The 19,077-nt window shown below is 30.7% G+C and overlaps 2 protein-coding genes across 3 annotated transcripts; both read right to left on the minus strand.

The window, feature by feature from the left end:
- Positions 1 to 48: 48 nt before the first annotated feature.
- Positions 49 to 7,159, minus strand: LOC112688587 (facilitated trehalose transporter Tret1-like). Of its 2 annotated transcripts, none has more exons than XM_025561859.1 (7): positions 7,061 to 7,159; positions 6,885 to 6,996; positions 5,394 to 5,529; positions 5,023 to 5,279; positions 805 to 981; positions 548 to 742; positions 49 to 454 (listed from the first exon to the last, which is right to left on the minus strand). In XM_025561859.1, exons 1-7 carry the CDS (start codon positions 7,072 to 7,074, stop codon positions 200 to 202), a joined length of 1,146 nt encoding a protein of 381 aa, XP_025417644.1. In that variant the 5' UTR covers positions 7,075 to 7,159; the 3' UTR covers positions 49 to 199. The 2 variants fall into 2 exon arrangements, with proteins under 2 accessions (XP_025417644.1, XP_025417643.1); XM_025561858.1 differs by having other exon boundaries at positions 52 to 454; positions 542 to 742; positions 7,061 to 7,157.
- A 5,033-nt stretch (positions 7,160 to 12,192) lies between these two features.
- LOC112688581 (facilitated trehalose transporter Tret1-like) lies at positions 12,193 to 15,958 on the minus strand. The gene is made up of 8 exons (XM_025561849.1): positions 15,652 to 15,958; positions 15,405 to 15,540; positions 15,076 to 15,332; positions 14,838 to 15,014; positions 14,580 to 14,780; positions 14,278 to 14,421; positions 13,904 to 14,219; positions 12,193 to 12,616 (listed from the first exon to the last, which is right to left on the minus strand). Exons 1-8 carry the CDS (start codon positions 15,721 to 15,723, stop codon positions 12,357 to 12,359), a joined length of 1,563 nt encoding a protein of 520 aa, XP_025417634.1. The 5' UTR covers positions 15,724 to 15,958; the 3' UTR covers positions 12,193 to 12,356.
- Between the last annotated feature and the right edge of the window lie 3,119 nt (positions 15,959 to 19,077).

Here is a 19,077-nt window from a genome sequence, read left to right on the forward strand (position 1 = left end):
CTACATATTTTCTTATGTACACCATCTACAATGGCACAAGACCACTGCTCGGCTTTAGCGGTATTACCAATCGAAGCCGAAATAACCACTTCAATAGATTTTTAAAAAAAATAATTAATGATTTTGCTAGTTCCAAATCGAAGAAGAAATAGATTTGAATTTTGTATTCATATTGTATACCTAGCAATTAATAGAGGTTTTAATAAATAATAATGATTAGTAACGACATTTTCTTTTGACTGGGGGTAGGGGGAAATATGTGTTGCCCCTGTCCTAAAATTCCTAAGTACGCCACTGCGCGTGTCCGTACGTTGAAAATAGTCGTCGCGTAGAAAATCACTGCGTTGCATCCGGTAAACTGTTGGAACACCATGAGCCCGAGGCCGATCGACAGACCTCGTTTGGCCTGAGCCGTTTGGAATGCTTTTGTCAGCGTGAGCCTGTCCCTCTCGGCCTGCAACAAAACACCATGCCGTGCATGGTTGCACATTGTCAGTACGCGCCTAGGGAAATCAATCATAATATTCAGGCGTGCACGCACTCTGACCAGGGACACTTGCATGGCTTCCAGCTCTTCCTCCACGTTGCCCAGGGACTGGCGGAAGTATCTCAACGACGACCGAGCGTTCTCAACATCCGCTCGCATCAGGTAATAGATCGGGCTCTCCGGCACCAGGACCAACAGGCATGCGAACACCGTCGGGACCAGTGCGCAGGCCGTCGACAGACTGAACACGTTGACCTGTAACCAGAGCGACTCTTGAATAAGAAAATCTGGGCGATCCCTGTGCGCGGATGACTTGCATACGACCCGAAAACGTAGGTGTACAGGATTCCCAGGAACATTTGGAGCTGAAAGTACGTGCCCAGCGTGCCGCGGATCTCCATGTCGGCTATTTCCGAAGTGTATAGGGGCACGATGACGGAATACGAACCACTGGCGAATCCGGTCAGAGCTCTACCGACGTAGATCCACGTCACCTAGACACCATAATGCACTGCAGCGTTACGTACGTATGGATCTTATGGACAGATGTGCATGCGATGACCTACCGAATAGGGTTCGTAGGTAGCGGTTGCTACCTCTACGTTCGGAGGCTATCTAGGTTTGGCAGATCATATTATAACATACATAGTACATGACACTAGTGCCCCCCAGTGATATTTGAATATTACCCATTAGTAGGTGATTGTGCACATTCTCATATCAACCGATACCATTGTCAATTATTAATTATTATTATAAATATATAAGGGACATAAAACTATTTTAAGCTCTCCATTGGGTATAGTTTATCCCATATTATGTGATAAACAATAATATTTTATTGAATGTAGAACATGTCATATGCACGCAGTTAAAGCTTTGCCGGAATTGTTTATTGATATAAAATAGGAATAGATATAGATGTAATTACGAAAATAAGACACGTAATTTTATCGTTTTCTTAGGAAATCGTCGATCGTCATTGTCTTCATAAATTGAAGGCTGGGAAGGAATAACGTGCTATGTTCTAAATTTCTGATTTTCTACTTATATTACGTAATTACGTTTGTACAGTTATTTAGTATTCATATTTCATAGTAAAGTAATACTTATACTCGTCTAAAACCGGTCTCCCACGACTGGCGTATTTAAGAAGTACGCCAATCATCGTACACTTGGCAAGTGCACAAGTCATACACAAATAAAGAGTTTCCACGACTGGCATACTTGACGAATACACCCAGTGGCGGATACAGGGGGGGGCACAGGGGCACGTGCCCCTCCTGTCAAGTGGGATCTAAAAAAAATGACGGGGAAAATTTTTATATTTTTATAGCTTTTATAAATGTTTTATTTGAATAATTTTTTTTTATGTACACTATAATTTAAATAATTTGAACTTGACATAAGTAAATATCTTAGTATAACTCTACGGTCTTTACTAGTTACTTTTAATATCGTATTTTTCTATTGTCGGACTCCGGAACTCCCAGCATATCACCATGCGTCGGACTGCCGGTGTTATCGCTTTTTTCCGATTGTTATAATTTAAAAATAAATTTTACAAGAATAATTATTGTGCCCCCCCCCCCTGTCAAAATATTCTAGATCCGCCGCTGAATACACCAGCACTGGTACATTGTACAAGTAGGCAAGTTACCATAATCCACGACTAGTCGAGTATAGTCCTATTTTAATTATATTTGAAGTACGATTTGCTGAGCATTTATTGAAAGCTCTGACTTAACAAAAATTGAAAAAACTACTGCTAAAGGATTCTTACGTACATTGGAAGATGAGGGTGAACAACACCTCACATGTCATATAATGGACATTTTGAAATATATTGAAAAACTTCAAAAAAATAGTCAAAAATCAAAGATTATTATGACTGATATAGAGCTCGTAAAGAAAGTTGCTGTGGATTTAAATACTTTAATGGAAAATGAATCTTATCCAGAAGGAATTGAAGAAAAACTTATGAATTATCTTGCAAGTGAAAATATTGAAGAAACAAATAAAAATATTACTGAGGAAATCCTAAGAAAACGACATAATGTAAATTCTCTTATTTCTACTAAAAAGTGTTGGTTTTCAGTGAGAAAAGAAGTAACATTAAGCTACAAGGAATTTCTTTTGGCTGTAGACCAAGAAATCATTAAAGAAAGCACGATAAAATTTACTGACGGAAGATCTTCAATCGAAACTATTCAAGTAGGACGGACTGGAGTTCTAAATCTATTTGGAGAACATGTAGTTTCTTGTTTTATCGATGATGCTATAAGTCTCTATGCTGCAAAGAAATTTCCACCTCCTCTAGAAATGAATAACTCTACAGCAAAAATGGATCAGTTTAATATAGTGCTGGTCCAGAGAGAACGGTATCAGTACATTCGAAATTTTAAAAACTAACAAACAATCAAGTTATTCAAGAATGTATATCGTTCTCATTGGTATTGGAACAGCAATATTTGACCCTAGATTTGCAATTACTAAATTTTCGGAGTCTAAGGAGAGAAGAAAAAAACTATCTGGCCCAGATCTATACAAAAATCAATTATTTATACAAATATTTTTTTTCATTGATTCAAACTTGTAATTTTAAATTTTAATATATTTTTCTAAATACAGATACTGATAGCTATATATAGATATAATATATACCTATAATAAAATTGTTGAGATAGAAGAGTTGATTTCCCTTCTATATTCCTCTGGTTGACAATTTTATTGAAGTGCCACACAGTGAAAATTACTTAAAATATGTTCTGCCAGGTGGGGTTTTATAAGCGACTTGAAAGAATGGTCGATGGACAGTTTGAATCGGATATTCGGTGTGTCTAACTTGTTTTTTAAAGAATTCTACCCCGGTAGAGAAAACTGAGGAAAAATTCCAAATGTAGAATAGTGAATTGCGATAAGAATAGTCATTATGATGGCCGATGACCGTACAAATTGTTCACAAAGGGATTTTTAATTTTTTTCAAAATAAAGTTTAGCTCATTTGAGGGCTGGAGAAGTATTTCTAGTTTGCACTGTTGTTCTTAAAAAGGTTAAACCAGTTTGATCTTTTGTCGCAGATTTAAGTATGCGTTGCTGTACACATTTATATTATGCATTACGGATGAGTCCATTTGAAAATCGTGAAAATAAAATAGCGAAAATAAAAATCGCGAAATGTTTTAACAGCGAAAACATTAATGACGAAAAGAAATTATTTTCGTTAGTGAGTATACCTTTATAATATAATAATACTAGATAATCAATAATGTAATTTTGTACTATTTCAATTCGATCACGTAATAAAGATAAACCGTGGTTAAACCTAACTGCTGTCAAGCTTTATATATTATATATATATTGTGATCATAGAATAGTGTGATGATGTATTTTATATACTTACACAAGTTTAGGTAAAATATCAAATTTAAATTTTATTTTATATAGTATTTTGATTTTAATGTTAATTATTACTTATTATATTATAAAGATATATCCAGGCAGTGGCGTAGCCAAGAGGGGGGGCTAAGGGGGCTATAGCCTCCCCCATGGGCCGTGTTTATATGTATAATGTATCTTGACTATTTAATAGAATCAATGCTCGTTTTAATCAGACATATTGATGTTATGTCACTTGAAGGACTTATTCCGGCCAATTTAAATATGTATGACGATAAAAATATTATAAAAGCTGCTAAAATATATGTCCAAGATCTCCATGATGATACCTCATCTACAATCAGAGCTGACCTGTTCATATGGAGGCAACAATGGAGTCAAAATACTATTCCAAAACCGAATTCTGCTCTTGATTCACTCTCTCATCGCACCAATTTTCGACCTAACATTAAAATACTTTTACAATTATTCGCCACGTTACCAGTTACCTCTTTCACTCCGGAAAGAACGTTTTCAGCACTTAATCGCTTAAAAGTTTTTTTAAGAAGCACCATGTCGGAAAACAGACTGAATGGGTTAGCTATGGCTAATATAAATAAAAAAAGAGCAATTCTATGAAAGTAAAATAATAACTGAATTGGCCAGAAATTCGCCTAAGAGAATGCAGCTGTCAGAGTGGAGCAATTGACTGAACACTGAAACCAAAATTATTATTATTATTATTATAAATTATATATTAATAAATATTTTTAAAACTATACTAAAATGCTTGAATTACCTTTAGAAACTTGGTGGTAGATGGTGGGGGGTTAAGGGTGAATTCTCATATCCTCTCTTACCTTACTTATCCAAAAAAAGTGGTTAGCCCTCCCCCCATTTAAAAATCCTGGCTACGCCACTGTATCCAGGTATATTTCTTACTTTTCGCTATTAATATCTTCGCTGTTAAAATATTTCGTGATTTTAATTGGCACCCACTACGGATACATTATGAATAGTATCGAGCTATCATAGTTTTATTACTAAAAGCTAATAAAAAAAAAAAATGTTTATATACACTTAAATTAATAGGATATTATTTCAAATATAAAATCCCTGTCATCATCGTTTAAATCGAAGTAAGTTTTGATACTTACAGATGATGCCCATATTATCGTGACCCAACCAATGATAGTGGGTATGGTCAAAAATGCCATCGTTCTTTTGCGCCCCAAATTGTCCACTACGGCAGCCATGACTGGACAACCGATCATGGCGCCGAGTGGCATCAACGCCGCGATCCACGAAATGTTTTCCTCGGTCACGGGAAAATTGTACTGTTTGTTTTTCATCATCGGTCCTGCTGGAGATGTCCATCCGAGCGTTGTGCCAATGATGAACCCCGAAACGGTCACTACAAGTATATTACACTGTAATGGCGTGCACGAAACCAATATCGATTACTCGATGGTGGGAGGGGGAACCTTTTATTTTTAAAACATTTATTTTACAGGATACAAAAACTTACCGATTACTGCGACCAAATATTGAGCTCCTCTTCGTGGCTGCTGTTCTTTATCAAGATTTATTTCCTCCAAAGAAACTGAAATTGTTTTGGCCAAAATTTTGGCATCGAACAAAGTGTGATGTTCGCTCAATTTTTTCTATAACCAACGAATTATTTTTAATATTTCCCCGAAACGATTATACAATAATTTCAATTACAATAGTACGTAGGTATATACAACATATATAACAATATTTTAATCTTCACTTTTCGTAGCTTGCGCTTTAAATTATTTGTTAGAATTAAATGCTCGGCTATCCAATGCGCAGACATGTAAATAATAAATAACGCTTTTGAAAAGTATTTATAACGTGTAGATTTGTATGTATATGTCAGGTCCACTTAGTACAATCTCTTTTTTCATGGAGTGGATAAAATTATCCGTCCACAATCTGTAATATTTTACTATTGAGTAAACTTTATTATAAAATTATAAGATGTATGAAAATGTAATTAATTTTTTTAATTGGCTTAGTTAATTTTCTATTTTACTATTTTAAATTAGAGAAATTACTATTACGATATAAAAGAAAGTATACAATCGTCGTATAGATACTAAATTGATATGTATTTTCATTTACTTATATTATATTATTTTTTACATACTTTAACAGGTAATAAATTAAAATCAACAAATTAAACATAATAAAATATTTTCAGGCAGTCGAAAAGGGAAAAAATGATACATGTGTACAGTGGTGAAACTAGGGGAATTATGACCCCTTCTCCCCCCGAAATATGTAATAACCTCAACCTTACCTCATTATCCCCACCACACCCCTTCCAAACTAATTTTTTTTCAAATTTATAACCCCCTCCCCTCAAAAAAAATTAATCCTGGTTGCGCCACTGTATGTATACTAATATGGTAAACCTTATGTTTCAACTCGAACTTTCACCCTGAACATACCTCCATATATAGTACAAACAAGCCACTAGCGTGCAAATAAACCCTTAGGCGGGACGCATACCAGAGCGATACGATATATGAGATACGCGATATGCGATGTACGATAATTATCGTCTATTATTATTTATATGTATTTAAAAATAAAATTAAATTACCACTCACACCAATGCGATTGCGATTGTTATCGTACAATATTTATTGCACGAGATAAGCTGATCAAATCGTGCTTTGAAAATTATCGCTACAGTCGCACGAATACATCAAAGTATGAAATGTACACACGAAAAAAATATTAATTTTTTTGGCTTCGCAGAAAGGTCAAAAGATGGATGATATCCATTATTGTTATATGCACTCGAACACTTATATTTATTTTGTCGGCACCATGCAAAATAGCAAACATTTATTAAAATTCATGTTTTAATTTGTATTTTATAAACCTAGCGTGCCATCGACAGAATGCTGTTACAAAAAATGTATTCAAGTAATTTTTTTACTATTTTACAGAACTTGTGTACCAACATGTAATACTAATTAGATACCTTCAGCGATTGATCTTCGACTGTGAAATTCGAAATGTCGAACTGTATGCTATCGGTTCCGCCGGACATTGTTGCAGGTACTCGCAACTCGTTTTTACCAAAGATATTGATTCTGTTTCATGTAAGAAATAATTAGAAATATCGATATTTCGGTAAAAGAAATTTATCCAACGTACAATAAAACCATCATCAGCAGTTGATGCTTATGCACTGAAAATGTGTAGTAAATTACAAAATACTAATGTCAATAATTGATAATATGGTAAATTATTTACACTTCTTTTCTAGCTTGTTAAATGTGCAACATTAATTTAATAGTTTAATATTATCAATCGTACACTTGAAGCGGACATCACGCTCTAATCATAGTCTATTATTAAAATTAAGTATGAATCATTTATTCGAATTTGTGATGATTTGAAAATAATTATTGGATTCAATGTGTTATAATGATACATAGTTGTTATAAACTAATAATAATTTCCATTTCTACGCAAGACCACCGACAACCCATTGTTATCATAATTTTTTAATTCGATTAATTATGTATGTAATGATCCATTAAGACAAGACGGATAAAATTACATCAGTTCACGTTAGTATAAAGAACTTAACATTTAGATTAGATTTTTAGTTGAAACAATAAAAAAAATTCACTCGTTGAACGACATAAGTATTCGAGTATAATAAATTTTTACATTAAAGTTTATGTACCGAATGCCGATTAGTATGAAGTATAATGCACCGATCAGTGGCGTACATTCAATCTTGCTCGGGGGGGGGGGGGTTAACAAAAATAATCGTTTTCTTTTTTTTTCGTTGCACAGATAAATAAGATAAATAACTGCTATAAATAGATATTATTTTATACAACTTTTTTACCAATTTACAGTTTACTTTTACATTACAGTAAATTAATAGCTATTGGAATATAAAAACAGCATAGTTAACATTTTTCTAACACCTATCAATATAATTATTTAATTATCATAATATTTGTGTAGTTGTATATTTTAAGTTCAAAGCGTAATAATGAAACTACGAATATATTACACGTCATCAATAATAAAACAATTTTCTTTTCTTTTTTTTGGCCCTGGGGCTTTTAAACCCGGACACCCCCCCCCCCCCCCCGTATGTACGCCACTGGCACCGACCAAGACGAAAAGGTATTTCAACACCAGTAATTTGTTATATTTATCAATAAATTGGATTTGTTAACAGTACATCGTGCCGCATAATAGTGTGGTGCACAGGAAGACGTACAGATAGGAAAAACTTTTTCATAACAATTATTCGTGAATTAGTTGAATGGTATAAATGTTTAATACTGACATGAACGGAATCTGTAAACTTGGTATAGATGCAATGCGTTGCTTTTAAAAGATAACATTATAAACGTTGAACATTTATTGTTTATTGTAATTAGTTACTATTATTTTATTAACATTGACCCCCGAAGTCCTCGTTTATAATTATTAGAGAAGAGTTAATTTATGTTTGAAACTTGATTCTATTACGTTTGTTTTTTTACTTAATTAATTATTTTTTTTTTTTTTTTTACTAGGTTTTGTGTAATATTTATTTTTGTTATTGTTCGTGTAACCTCGATAACTATCATTATGAGTTTCGCTGCAACATACAGAAAATGCAGTTGGCGAATATCAAATTTTAATTTTACCCACTCGCTATTCAGTATCTACCCATAATAATGGTCAGTGAACATAAGCGTGGAACCAAAAAAAAAAAAAAAAATGGTTATTTTAATATCTAATAGTGAGAAAAACTTGTGTTTTAATATGAATCAAATGAAGAAAAAAAAAATCGTCGACTTAGAATTATTTTCAGATGTCCCTAAACTAAGAACTCAATAAAGTTAGTTAATGACCTAATATTAATTTTTGTATGATTTTTGCTACAATTATTTATTTATTACGAAGAAACATGTTAAAACTTTTTTTGCTTTTATTTGAAATAATTTTGAACTTATCACAATACATCTATAACCATATTTATATTGTACTGATGTCTAATATTCTTGGGGTAGTGATACAACTAAAATTCCTCTGTTGTGCTCGAGTATTGCAGGTTATTATTTTTACAAACGTTTGAACAGAACAAATGTCCCACCAGCTTATTGGTATGCATTATTTCTGAGTCATCTGATTACTACATTATCCCTACCTTTCAGCATATCACCGATGACAAATCATTGAGAATGTCGTCACTCCTCCTATAGGCAAACTTCCCGCTCAATAGAAAGTGGTTTGTTTGGGTAAAGCTCAGCCTAACAACATTCGTCCATCGAATATAATTCTTGAATCTAAAGAATGTATTTCTAATTTATTATCCAACGATTATGAGATAAAAAAAGTGGTATTAGTTTTCCGCTAAACATTCGCATTGCCAAAGATAAGACTCTCTTACAACGTACCCTACTGCTTAAACGCCGCTTAGAACTTGATCGTAAATCTCAAGCATACGTAGTTGGAATGCAGATAGCTCACACGAACGGTGATTGCTTTCAATGTGTTCTACAAAAAAAATTATATTTTAAACTTTAATGGTTTCATTCTTGATCTGATTTGTTGTAACACCGATTCCGTTATTGTTTGTAAATCTCTTGAACCGTTTGTACCACCTAATCCATATCAGTGGCGGATCTACGGGGGTGGATATGGGGAATAGATCCCCCCCCATGGGCCGAGAGTTAAAAAAATTTTTTTTGCAACCAATTCAATTTTTGCATGCACAATTTAAATTAAAACTATTCTTTTATTATTTCGTTTTCATTATTTCATAACCAAGAAGGATAAACTAGTATACATTAGTATCTAACTTCATATCAGATTACAGATATACACCTATTATTTATATCATGACCCGGAATACGGCCATAGAGTAATGGCACAGTCATCAAAAAAATTAAATTTTGTATTGTAAATTTAGTAGAATAAAACTTATTATACCTATAAATATTATGTACGAAAATATTTTACATCCCCTCCATGATAAAATCCTAGATCTGCCACTGATCCATATCCTCTTGATATTTCATTTCCTAACCTAACCTCTACCTCTACTATGTTTAATACCTCGCATTATTTTCTGAACTTCAAAAAGACTAATTATAACTCTATTATATATCTTTTTTGTCTTTCTACGATTGGGGGTCTCTACCAAACTTTGGTAGTATTTCGAATACTTTTTAAATACTTTTTTTGAAAGTATTCAATAAAGTACCAAACCAAGTACCTAACCTAACCAATAAAGTATTTTGAATACCTACTTATAACGAGTATTCTGAATACCGTTAAATCATCTCTTTTTTAAATGATTTCATTACTTCTCCGTCGTATCTTGTATAAGCTAATATCAGGTGTTTATTATTGTTGTAAACCATAAATTATAACAGTTATGTATTATAAAAATACAATACAATAACATATATTTAGTTTACAATCTCAAATATTTCTGTTGAGTGGACATCTAATATTTTTATAGTATGAAAACTAGAAGTATTTTAAAAGTATTCGGAATACTTTTGAAGTATTCTAAATAATGTATTTGAATACATATTCGGAATACTATTTTTTGTAAATATTCGAGTATTCATTCTAAATACTTTTAAAAAGTATTTTACCCAAGTCTGGTCTCTACTCTATTCAACCTTGACTTAAATACTGTAGTTAACATCTTCCCTAATTTTCTCCACAATTCGATCTTGAGGTTTGTCCTTGTGTCCTACTTCTATATTTAGTTTTCTCCCCTGGTTATTCAAAGAGCTCAAAGCTTTGATTTATCGTAAAAATAAAGCTTATGCGAAGTTTACATTTGACCTACATTTGACCTTGCTGATTAGTTGATATTAGCTTACTAAACTGTTACTTCATTCCTAATGATATCCCCCTCAAGCTCATCAGTCTAAAAAATGTGTCTTCTACAGAGTCCAATGGAATACCTGGTGATTTCCTCTACAGAACAAGGTACATTATTACCCTATAATCTTTGGTCCTCATTTCGGAGATCTTGTTACATGGCCGCTGGCATTTATTATATCATCGTTATTTTAAAGTACTTTTAATTTATAAATTTTATATAACCAACTACTTAAAATGTTTCATTAATAAAATTAGTATAAATCCAGATTTATTTACATTTTAGGATTTTCAAATGTTATTCCAGCACTACTATACAGTGTTTGGAATAAGATCATTCTATTGGTTTCCAAAGAATCTCAGGAGTGCCCTGGCGTTAGACACTCAGACCGGTTTTTGTTCACTGCCTGATGTGTTCTAATTTAAAATCTATTATAGTTAGTAGTTATAAATTTACTGAGCTAATTATCATTTTTAACAGATACTTAAAAAAAATGATTTTAAGATTATGGTGAAAAATAAATAAATGCTAAATGCAAATAAAATATAAAAAATATTGTAAGTATTTTTGAATACCATAACTCATAACATTCAGTTTTTTTTTTTTTTTTGAAATTGTACATTATTAAATTATTTAAACATAGAAATAAAATATAAATATATCTATCACAACAAAATTCCTTACTAATTTCCATAATGTATAAAGAAACAATTAAATGCCTTATAAGAAAATACTAGACCGTTGAGAATGTAGTAACTGTGAATTTGAAAAACGCTTAATGATAATAGTCTATAGGTGAGTAATATACAAAAATCATAATATAGTTATTGAAACAAAAATAATAATGTGTATGTGTATATTATGTATTAATTTATTGATTTATTTGAATACATTCACATTTTTTTTTCATACCCATAAACAATATGTGTACAATAATAGTCTCAAGGTATCACAGATTTTAATTGAGTATAGATAATAGTTGAACATCTAAGAAGAGATAAAATTCAAAATTATTTCGTACATAAACATAATAGTGCTATTGATAAGTAATAAACTAGCAAAAAAAAAAAAATAAAATAAAACTAAACACATAATCAATAATATAAATATTAAACGGTGTAATAAATTAGCAACAATTGAAGTATAACTATGACAAAAAACAAACATCTTTAATTATGATAAAAGTATTTAATAAAACCAATGTTTAAGATCAAATTAATATAGCACAAGACTTAAAACAATTTTACACATCACAGCCAAGTTTTGATAACCAGTTTAAAATATATAAATTTTAACTATTCTATCTGAAGTATCTCCAAAAGTAAATAAATAATAACCTTATCTTTTAACAATTATTTATTAGATTTTTAAATAATACAGTTGGAAGATATTTTACAATATGAGATTAATTATAAAAATATGTTACCATTTTACGAGTGATTAACAATAATAATAATAATAAATTATACTTTGGTATCATAATTATTTATTTTTAAATTTGAGGATGTAAAATTGTTTCACTAAGTATAAATTGAAGATAAATAAATATTGATAAACATAGATACAGTAAAATTATTTTAATTTAATATCTCATTAACCTTGAATTTCATTTTGATTTTCAATATTCTCTGGTAAAACGGGATCAGCACCAAGGAGTAGTTGAATTTCTTCCATTGTTTTGCCTTTAGTTTCTGGGACAATTAAAATCACAAAGAATATGCCCAACAAACTGAAGAATGTGAACAAGAAGAAAGTATTGTATATAAAAATAGCAGATACCAACGTTAAGAAAAATTTGGTGACCAAGAAAGCAAAAAACCAATTGGACATGCACACAATTGAGCTAGAAATACCTGAAATATAACATAAAATATAAAAAGTTATAAACATACAACAATATGACTGTATCAAATTTTTACTAGGGTTCCCTTTTTGGTATTTGTATGTACACAGACATGGTTTTGAAGTTTGCTTACATGTATATTAGATGTCCAACTACCCATGTATTAAAATTTAATTAAAAGTATAATTACTCTATTTACTTAATATAATTAATTAAACATAAGAACATAGATTATTTTAAATGAAAAATATTTTTATTATATTATCATGTTAAATATGTTATAAAATATTATTTAAATAAAATAATTATAAAATAAAAATTAATAAATTATGAATACTTGCAAATTTATTTATGTATGTATTTAAAAAAATTAAATATGTATTAATTATTTTCATGAAAAAAAATGTAATCATCTTCTTTATATCCTTCACCTTTCTTCCAACTATATGGGGTCTGCCACCCTTGTCCTAAACCTCCAATCATCTCGATTTTCTACATCCCACACATACCAATAGCCCTCATATTATTTTTAATTCTATTCAACCATCGCTATTTGGTCTTTCTCTTTTTCTTTTCCCTTCAACGTTCATTTTCATAACAACTCTTACTGCAATTGTTTTGTCTCGTCTCATTATAGTCTATTTTTTCTCACCTTGTCCACTATAGACGCTACTCTAATACTACTATATATTCATTCCTATTATTATTATTATTGTTATTATTATTATATTCTATCTTTTCTTGTCATTCCACTCATCCATCTAAGCATTCTCATTTCCACAACACTCATACTTTGCTTTATTCTCCTGTCAACTGTTCAACATTCTGAATCTTATAGCATAGTTAGTCTTTCTACACTCCTGTAAAAATTTACCTTTTAGACTCACTGGGGTTATCTAATCATAAAAAATGTCCAATGCTTCTTTCAATTTCTTCCAACCTCACTTAATCCTGTTTAAACCTAATTTAAATGTTATACATCCATGCCAAAACCCCTGTCCTTTTGTACAAATGATCTTTAATATTTTAAGTTTTCGGCTATATCTATCATATTACCACTTATTGTCATTGGTCTCCTCATATTCTCAACTTCTTGGTATCTTATAAAAAATATATACATCATATAATTTAATTATTTTTCTTAAATGGGAAGGGAGCACTTGCATTATCCCTTGATATTCAGCTAATCAGGGTACATGGAATTTGAATATGTCATATACATGGATACATGGACTTTTAACAAATGTAAAATATAGAATCCTAATTTATCTTGTATTCATCTGAGTAAATATATTACCTTTAATTTGAGCAGGAAATATTTCACCTATCATCATCCATGGAATGGGACCAAAGCCAATAGAGAATGCAATGATAAATATACATAATGATACTAATGGAATAAATGCAATAGATGAAATATTGTAATTGGAATCTTTTAAATAAAAAAATCCACCGATGAGGAAAGTACAAATTCCCATTGAAACAACGGAGAACAACAGTAAAATCTTTCTTCCTAATTTATCAACTACAAGCGTAGAAATATACGTGGATATTACAGCCATAACACCCACAATTACTGTTGATGTACTTGATTGAATTTTGCTACCAGTTGCCTGCAATAAATTCATATTAGCGTAAATATTTTTATAAATATTAATTTTGTATACTTACAGTAAAGATAGCTGTCGCATAGAAAATAATAGCATTGCATCCAGTGAACTGTTGAAAAAACATAGATCCAAGACCCACAATTAAGCCTCGTTTTGCTGGTTTAGTTTGAAATGCTTCAATAGTAGGAACTCTTTCTCTTTCAGTCTGCAAGAAAATATTTATTAAATAAAATTATTATTAAAATATTATTAAATAATTAAATTTATTTATTTAATTTAATTAATAAATTATATATATATATATATATATAATTAGCTGTAGTCATCAATAAATTATAATATATTTAAATTATATTTGTATACCTTAGCTAAAGATTTCTGCATGGTATTTAATTCTGGTTCTATATTATACAAGCGTCCACGAAAGAATCTTAGTGACAATCGAGCATTATCAACATCTCCTTTCATAAGATAAAAAAATGGACTCTCTGGTATTAAAACCAAAAAACATAAATATATCAATGGAACTATTGCACAAGCAACTGACAAGCCAAAAACATCAAACTGTAAAAAACATAGTATTTTTAGATGATAAGTTAATTAGAACTGAAATGTACTTACATAGCATCCCAAAATATAGATGAACAAGATTCCTAGATTGACTTGTAATTGAAAATAATTACCCAAAGTACCACGAATTTCTTTATCAGCTATTTCAGAAGTGTACAAGGGTACAATAACAGAATATGAACCACTAGCAAATCCAGTTAATATTCTCCCAACATAGATCCAAACCACCTTAAAAAACATGATTGTCAGCAAAAATAAGAATGGGGTTTTAATAAATTTTTATACTTACAGATTGAGCCCATATTATCATTGCCCAACCAATGAATGTGGGTGCAGTTAATATAATCATCATGTTCTTTCGTCCTAATTTGTCCACTAAACCACCTATTGCTGGGCAACCAAGTAAGGCACCGAAAGGTACCAATGCTGCAATCCACGAAACATTTTCCTCAGTTACATTGAATCCATAATGATTGTTTTCTAGTAATGGGCCAGCTGGAGATGACCATCCAACTGTTGTACCCACAATGAATCCGCCAATAGTAACTGTGGTAAGTACACAGAACAAGTGGGTTATTTCAAGACAAATCAACGAATGATGAGATAAAAAGTGTTTACCAACTAGTGCAGCAAAATACTGAGTTCCTTTAAAAGTATCTCCATGAGGTTCTCTGCCTACATCTTGTTGAGTTGATGTTCTAGCTTCAACTGGTGTTTGTTTAACAACAAGTGGACTTTTTTCGCTAAAAACTTCCTACAACAACATAACAGTATTATGTATTAGTCAAATTATCTAATTAAATATATTAGTTTATTATCTTTACTTATACATGTAAAGTTTTTCGATAATAATATCGTGCGTTACCTTCAATGATTTCGCTTCGTCTTCATCACTGGAACTAGTTATCTCATCATAGCCCTTGACTTTACTAAACATTTTACTGGGGTAGACGAAAACGTTGCTTCATGAAATCGTAAAACGGATGGATTCGAATGAATAATTAAATAAATATTGTTCGATGTTCACGACTATTAATAATTATTCAACAAGAAAACCTGCGGTAGGTATAAGAAACTGTTGAACATTGTATTTTTAAATATTAATACTTATATCGTAAACGCAAGACGTTCAGACGCGAGCACTGTTCTGAATTTTGATAAGACAATATTATCAACTCGTACGGTAAACAAATATGATATTGCGGTTCATGCACGATGTATGGGGGGGGGGGGGGGGTACCTTTACTGCCGTCTGCCGCCGGTGCTGGTGATGTATTATAATTATTAATTTATTAAAATGTTGGTGTTACGTATGCTATAACATTTACACCGCCTGAAAATAACACCAATAACATCATAGCCTACTTGTTATTACGACTACGATTTGTGCAGTTAAATGATGTTACGAATCGAGTATATTTTTATAATCGACTGTATGATCGTTGCACCACGAACGACAAAACCATGACACAACGAAGTTTATATTAATTAGGTATTATTATGCATGAGCATGAAACCAAAGCGATTGATCTCTGAGGTCCTGTTTAGTGTTAGGTCGGATTATATTGGTGTTGACAGCATAGGCGCAACAGGCAATCGCAACAGGCTTTATCATTAAAAAAAAAATCCAATTCGTCAGCGCAAGACATCTAATTGAATTTAGGCATTATGCTATATTATTAGATACTCTTGAATTTTATTGTAAAATATGCAACATTACGATGTACAGCAGTGGTTCCCAACCTTTTCTATTCTACGCTCTCTTTGTAGACTTTCAAAAATCTCTCGCGCCCTCTTCTCCTATAAATTAAAAAAAAATCGATCACCATTTTTTGTGTACTTTATAAATAAACTATACGATATTCGGAATTAATAAATAAAAATTGTGTTTTGTAATAATTGCTTGCGTCTTCCCAGTAATGTGTACACGCCCCCCAAAGGGGGCGCGCCTCCCAGCTTGAGAACCAGTGATGAACAGTGTGTGACATGTTCCCATGAGAGTTTATAAATAATACGTTTCCGTTTATATTTATTTTTTTATGCAATTAAAATTATGTTTCCCTCTCAATGGCATCCCATTGTCCTTAAGAATTGTTTTCAATTTGGTTGTTAATTGATGAATAAAAAAATAATAAAAATTACAGATTACGAATACATTTGATCGTATCGGTTTGTCGCATCTCCGTGGAACAGCAATAATAAAACATTAAATTTGTTGAAAATGAAATTTCCATAAACCAATTACTGGATGTATACATATATTGAGATCGATTCCAAGTTCGTTGCACTGTTGGTTATATTATTATTCTTAATGATAAAACACGAACTTCAATGCGACACGGGTTATTGTTCTATGGTCGTAGGGAATCCGATCAACTTCAGATCACTGAACTTAGAAGGATTTCAATAACCGGTTATTCTGTTTGTGAAAAACACCGACATGCAATATTGTTACATATTACGTACGTCTCTATTATACAATTATTTTAATAAACGATAATATTTGAACGGTCATTTAATTTGTAGAATAGTAATTAATAATTGTTATAGCCAAATGACAATGGCTACTAGAAAACATTTAGTTTATCCCGTGATCAGATTACAAACGTTTTTTTTTTCAGTTTAATTAAAATATATTCAGCAAATTTATTGGTTTTGCTGATTTGCAATGTGTATTGTTTGTGAAGAAAATAAATTTTTCGTTTTCAACAAAATATGTCATTGTTACTACTTGCGGTATTTAAGTGTATCAAATTAAGTTAAATTTCTCATCCAGTGCAATAGACGGAGAACAAATATTAAAAGGCAAACAAAAAATGTATTTGTTATATTATAATTTATAACATTCAATATTATACTACGTGATAAAATGGAAATGGTAATTATAATTTTCAAAAATGGGTAATTAAATGGGTTTTAATAATAACATTGAAAACATTATTTTAGTTTATTTTTAAATTACTTTAAAAGTTTTAACTGTAAAAATATCTAAAGGAATGACTCATAAAATCAACGGAGAACTGATTAATTCTGGAACGAAAATTACTATAAATTATATAGATTAACCCAGTCCCTATTTTTCATAAAAATTCGTACTGCACATTTTTTAATATACAATGATATGATACAGAGCTCCTCTCTACCCCCTTCAATATGATTATAATTTTTAGTACAATTTCAGTAATAATTTTTAGTAATAATTATTTTCTTTAATCGAATTGCACATTATAATTAAATTATTTATTTTAATGTAGGATATATAACTTAAAATGTAATTGATATATTTAAGTCCTCATCAACTATCTGCTTAAACTGACTTCCCGAAAAACATCTTCATAGTAGGTAGCTTATTTATTAGTAGGTATTTATTAGGTACACACTTCTCGAATCCCGAAGTGCACACTTGGAGTTTCGGACTACACACTTTGTGTTGGGTTCACTAAAAAATAAGGACTTGATTAATCTAATATTGTTAATCAGGAACTTCAGAACGATGTAGCCCACAAACACATCGTTGTTGTACTTTTAATATTTAATAGATAATTATACAATTAAACTTTTATTTTAAAGAATAGATTTGTAGAGTAAAATTGTAAAATACAAAAATAAAAATAATTGAGGATCCTTTAATCAATTTTATTATATTATTAGTGATTTTCTAGAAGTTGATATATTTTGATAAATGCCAACAAAACTTACATATATTTAGAAGAAATTTATGTTGTTTATGGAACTAGGTATAATATTTATTGCTTATAACTTATTTTCAATAAAATATGAATTTATCGTATGTTAAAATAAATTAATGATTAAAAAACTGCATGAACAAATTTAGAAACGTTGTCTTCAACTTACATTAAATATCTGTGGTGGTCAAAAGTAAAGAAATTTAGCATAATGCAGTATAAACCAATGCTTGTTCATAAAATTAATTAAAAGTTAAAATTAATTAAAATTAAAAAAATAATATTAAAATTAATTAAATTAATGAAAACTTCTTCTTCTTCTTCGCCTTTTTTTTTTTTTTTTAAATTGATGAAAACTGAAGAAAATTATTTTTATTGGCATAAAGTATTTGTGCCACGCCGATCTCAAATTGCTATTTGACTAAAAAACTAAAACCTGTTGAATAACAGAAGTATCATTAAGTAGATGGTTTTAAATATTTTGTCTGACAATTTAAACGATTCTAAATAATGTATTTTCAAGCACGCAAAATTATTCGGTTCTTAACAAAACATTAGAAATTGTGCAAAAAATAACCGTATAGGAGATAATAATAACACTAAAC

This window comes from Sipha flava, unplaced genomic scaffold (genome assembly GCF_003268045.1).
Source record: "Sipha flava isolate LNK unplaced genomic scaffold, YSA_version1 39_pilon_pilon, whole genome shotgun sequence".
Lineage (NCBI taxonomy): Eukaryota > Metazoa > Arthropoda > Insecta > Hemiptera > Aphididae > Sipha > Sipha flava.

Bases quoted from the DNA above. Each gene is read 5' to 3' on its own strand.
- LOC112688581 (XM_025561849.1), bottom strand. From the start codon at position 15,723: ATGTTTAGTAAAGTCAAGGGCTATGATGAGATAACTAGTTCCAGTGAT. The intron at 14,781-14,837 runs GTAAGTACATTT...TGTTTTTTACAG, and splicing joins TCTATATTTTGGGATGCTAT to TTTGATGTTTTTGGCTTGTC. The intron at 14,422-14,579 runs GTATACAAATAT...ATTTTCTTGCAG, and splicing joins TGCAGAAATCTTTAGCTAAG to ACTGAAAGAGAAAGAGTTCC.
- LOC112688587 (XM_025561858.1), bottom strand. The intron at 5,280-5,393 runs GTAAGTTTTTGT...ATATACTTGTAG, and splicing joins ATATTTGGTCGCAGTAATCG to TGACCGTTTCGGGGTTCATC. The intron at 455-541 runs GTGCGTGCACGC...GTTTTGTTGCAG, and splicing joins TGCAAGTGTCCCTGGTCAGA to GCCGAGAGGGACAGGCTCAC.